Source organism: Arachis ipaensis, chromosome B08, assembly GCF_000816755.2.
Source record: "Arachis ipaensis cultivar K30076 chromosome B08, Araip1.1, whole genome shotgun sequence".
In the NCBI taxonomy this organism is placed as follows: domain Eukaryota; kingdom Viridiplantae; phylum Streptophyta; class Magnoliopsida; order Fabales; family Fabaceae; genus Arachis; species Arachis ipaensis.
Window position 1 is genome coordinate 24,096,976 of NC_029792.2, and position 2,788 is coordinate 24,099,763.

At 30.3% G+C, this 2,788-nt stretch overlaps 1 protein-coding gene across 1 annotated transcript in view; it reads right to left on the reverse strand.

Annotated features, from left to right (window-relative positions):
* Window positions 1-2,788, reverse strand: part of LOC107613956 (protein DETOXIFICATION 18) — a 4,831-nt gene that overhangs the window by 753 nt on the left and 1,290 nt on the right. Inside the window, exons 2-6 of the mRNA XM_016316157.2 lie at window positions 1,880-2,424; window positions 1,314-1,400; window positions 1,154-1,210; window positions 834-1,072; window positions 451-569 (exon numbers count right to left, since the gene is read on the reverse strand). Coding sequence (XP_016171643.1) covers window positions 451-569; window positions 834-1,072; window positions 1,154-1,210; window positions 1,314-1,400; window positions 1,880-2,424 — 1,047 coding nt within the window. The remainder of the gene's footprint in view (window positions 1-450; window positions 570-833; window positions 1,073-1,153; window positions 1,211-1,313; window positions 1,401-1,879; window positions 2,425-2,788) is intronic.

The window sequence follows — 2,788 nt, forward strand, 5'->3', positions numbered from 1 at the left end:
AAAATAGAAAAAAATTTATTATTTTCTCTTTTTCTCATAAAATTTTAAAATAAAAATATCAAAAATAAAAATAAAAATACAAACCAAACACAACCTTATATCTTATAAAATATAATATTAAATATTTCTGTAAATATAACTTAACTTTTCATCCTGGATTAATATCATTTAAACAAGGTGAAAACTCAGATACAGTCGACTTTACGTGAAGTTGATAACTGAGAGCTGTTAGATGATTTGACCGATTTGACTAAATTTTCATCTAATGGCTTTTAGTTATCAACTTTACAGTGAAGTCGACTGCACTTGAGTTTCCACCTTTAAACAAATAGAGGATGAATTTAAATGATTTTTTCTAAAACTAAGGAAAATATAGAGTAATTACTAATTTGCTCTTAAAAATAATGAATAACAAACACAAGTAAAAAATCAATATTTTCAAAAACTTACCTTGAATTGCAAATTGGTCTTAAATCCAAGGAGACATGATATTGGTAAACCAATGAGATAAAAAGTTACAAGGTTTACATATGCAGCCAAGTGCTGCCTACCACATCCTCTAATCACCCCTGCATATATATGTTGTCAAATTGATCAATTCTCCCAATAAAATAATTGGCGAACACTTAAGTTGTTTTCATATAAATTTAATAGTTGATAACTATTAGATATTTTGACAAATTTGATTAAATTATTATCTAATAATTCTCAACTGTTAACTTCGTATAAAGACAAGTGGATCTAACTTTCCATCTTAATAATTTCTAAACTTTGGAATGCATTGTTATAAAGAACCAAATTTAAAGACAAAGAAAAAATCAAAGAAACTAAACCTGATAAGACACCTTGGACAGCATCTAGTAATATAGATATTGCTAGTAAGGGTGTTATTGAAGCAAACTCCTCCTTTATTTTAGAACTGCTACTGAACATTTGAATCCATATATTATGACCAAATACAAGTGCCAAAACAAAGCACAAACCAAGCAGAACTGAGAGAGTGAGAGTCACTCTCATCGCGCGAATCGCCTGGTCCGGGTGGCCGGCTCCCAGTTCGTTCGAAACTCGGGTGCTGTCATCAAGCTAAGGTTTTTCAATAATTGAAAAAAAATTAATAAGATCTAAAACATAAGAATATGTTCAATTAACTAACCTTGCAGCAGCACTGAGACCATAAGTTATCATGTATGCAATGAATTCTGTATTGGCACTGCAGATTTTTGTTTTAAAGATTAATTAAAGAGAATTAATTCTATAAAAAGTAAAATAATTAATTTGAAAATGAAAATCTAAACCATTAGAACCATCCATACCATATTGCAATCAAGGAAGTGGTTATTTCTGAATCAGGCATTATTCCAGCTAAGAAAACCAAGACTTCAAAAGCCCAATACTCCAAACTTGAATAACAAGAAAACATAATTATGAGATTCATAAATATAATACTCTATCACTAACTTGCAGCAATATTCTCTCAATTTGACTTGCAAATACTGTTGATTCTAGAAGTTATATTCATCCAGGTGTAAATTTTTAAATTAATCCTTACCCATTTTCATATAAAAAGTATTAGTCTTTCCAATATAAAAAAATTGGCAAATTAATCTATAATCTTTTTTCTAACAAAAAAAAAATTGGTCCCCATATTTTCTAATAAAAGAATTTGATACAAAAAGACTAAATTCTTTAAAAATTAAAATCTTAAAAGTTCAAGAATTACTCAGTTTTGCATTTTTTTTTTTGTTAGAAAGCAATTTAATTTGACGTAAACTTACAGAATTAGAAACGAGAAAACTATTTAATTTTCGGGTCTACTACTACTAATTTAGATTTGAAGAGATGCAAAAGTGAAAAAGTAGAGTTTGTTAGTGTCTCATACCATACCATTGCTGCAGAGGGCAGAGCAAGTTTAAGGCTAGGGAATACATAATGAAAAGATTGAGTAGAAAACCCTTCCCATGTCAACTTGAAGTTCTTTCCATACATAACATACAAAGCCAACAAAACAATAGCTATCCATAGTGAAATTGAAGCTGAAATAGGTGCACCAACAAAACCCAAACCTGTCTTCTCAACCAATGTATATGCAATACCAATGTGGATCAACAATGGGATAGCTGAGAGAATAACCAATGGTGTCACAACAGATTGTGTTTGGAGAAACCTAAGAATGTTTTGCAAGAATCCATATGCAAATAAGCCTGGAAAAAAGAACTTCATGTAGAGTGCTGCTGTTTTTGATATGTCTTGGGATTGGTGAAGTAGTACTAAGATATGTTGTGTGTAGAACCAAATTATGGATATGATGATGGAGAAAACAAAGGATATGATGCATGAAGATTGTAGATAAATTCCCAGCATTTGATATTCTTTTGCACCAAATCCTTGCCCACATAGTGTTTCTAGTGCCCCACTCAAACCAACCTAAGAAAAGAACATGAAAAACAATACTAGAGTTTAATGTCACATTCAACATAGGGTGTGTTACTAATAATTTTAGCTGTGTATTTAACATGAATGTTGATACTTTACCATCAAACAACATAAGCTATTGTTAAAAGAAATGTTTGCCACACTCAATTTACCATCAAACTCATTTGTAGAATGTTTGTGATAATGGGCCATATGTAGGTCTCATGTAGGCTCCTACCACTTCTAACTAGAACAAAATGATCAGTTCGACTCAGTTAACTAAAAATCGATTATCAGATCAATTCAGTTCAAAATAAAAATTCTTTGACAATAAATCAATCAAAAACTAAAAAAATGGTTACTCAGTTGAATCGAT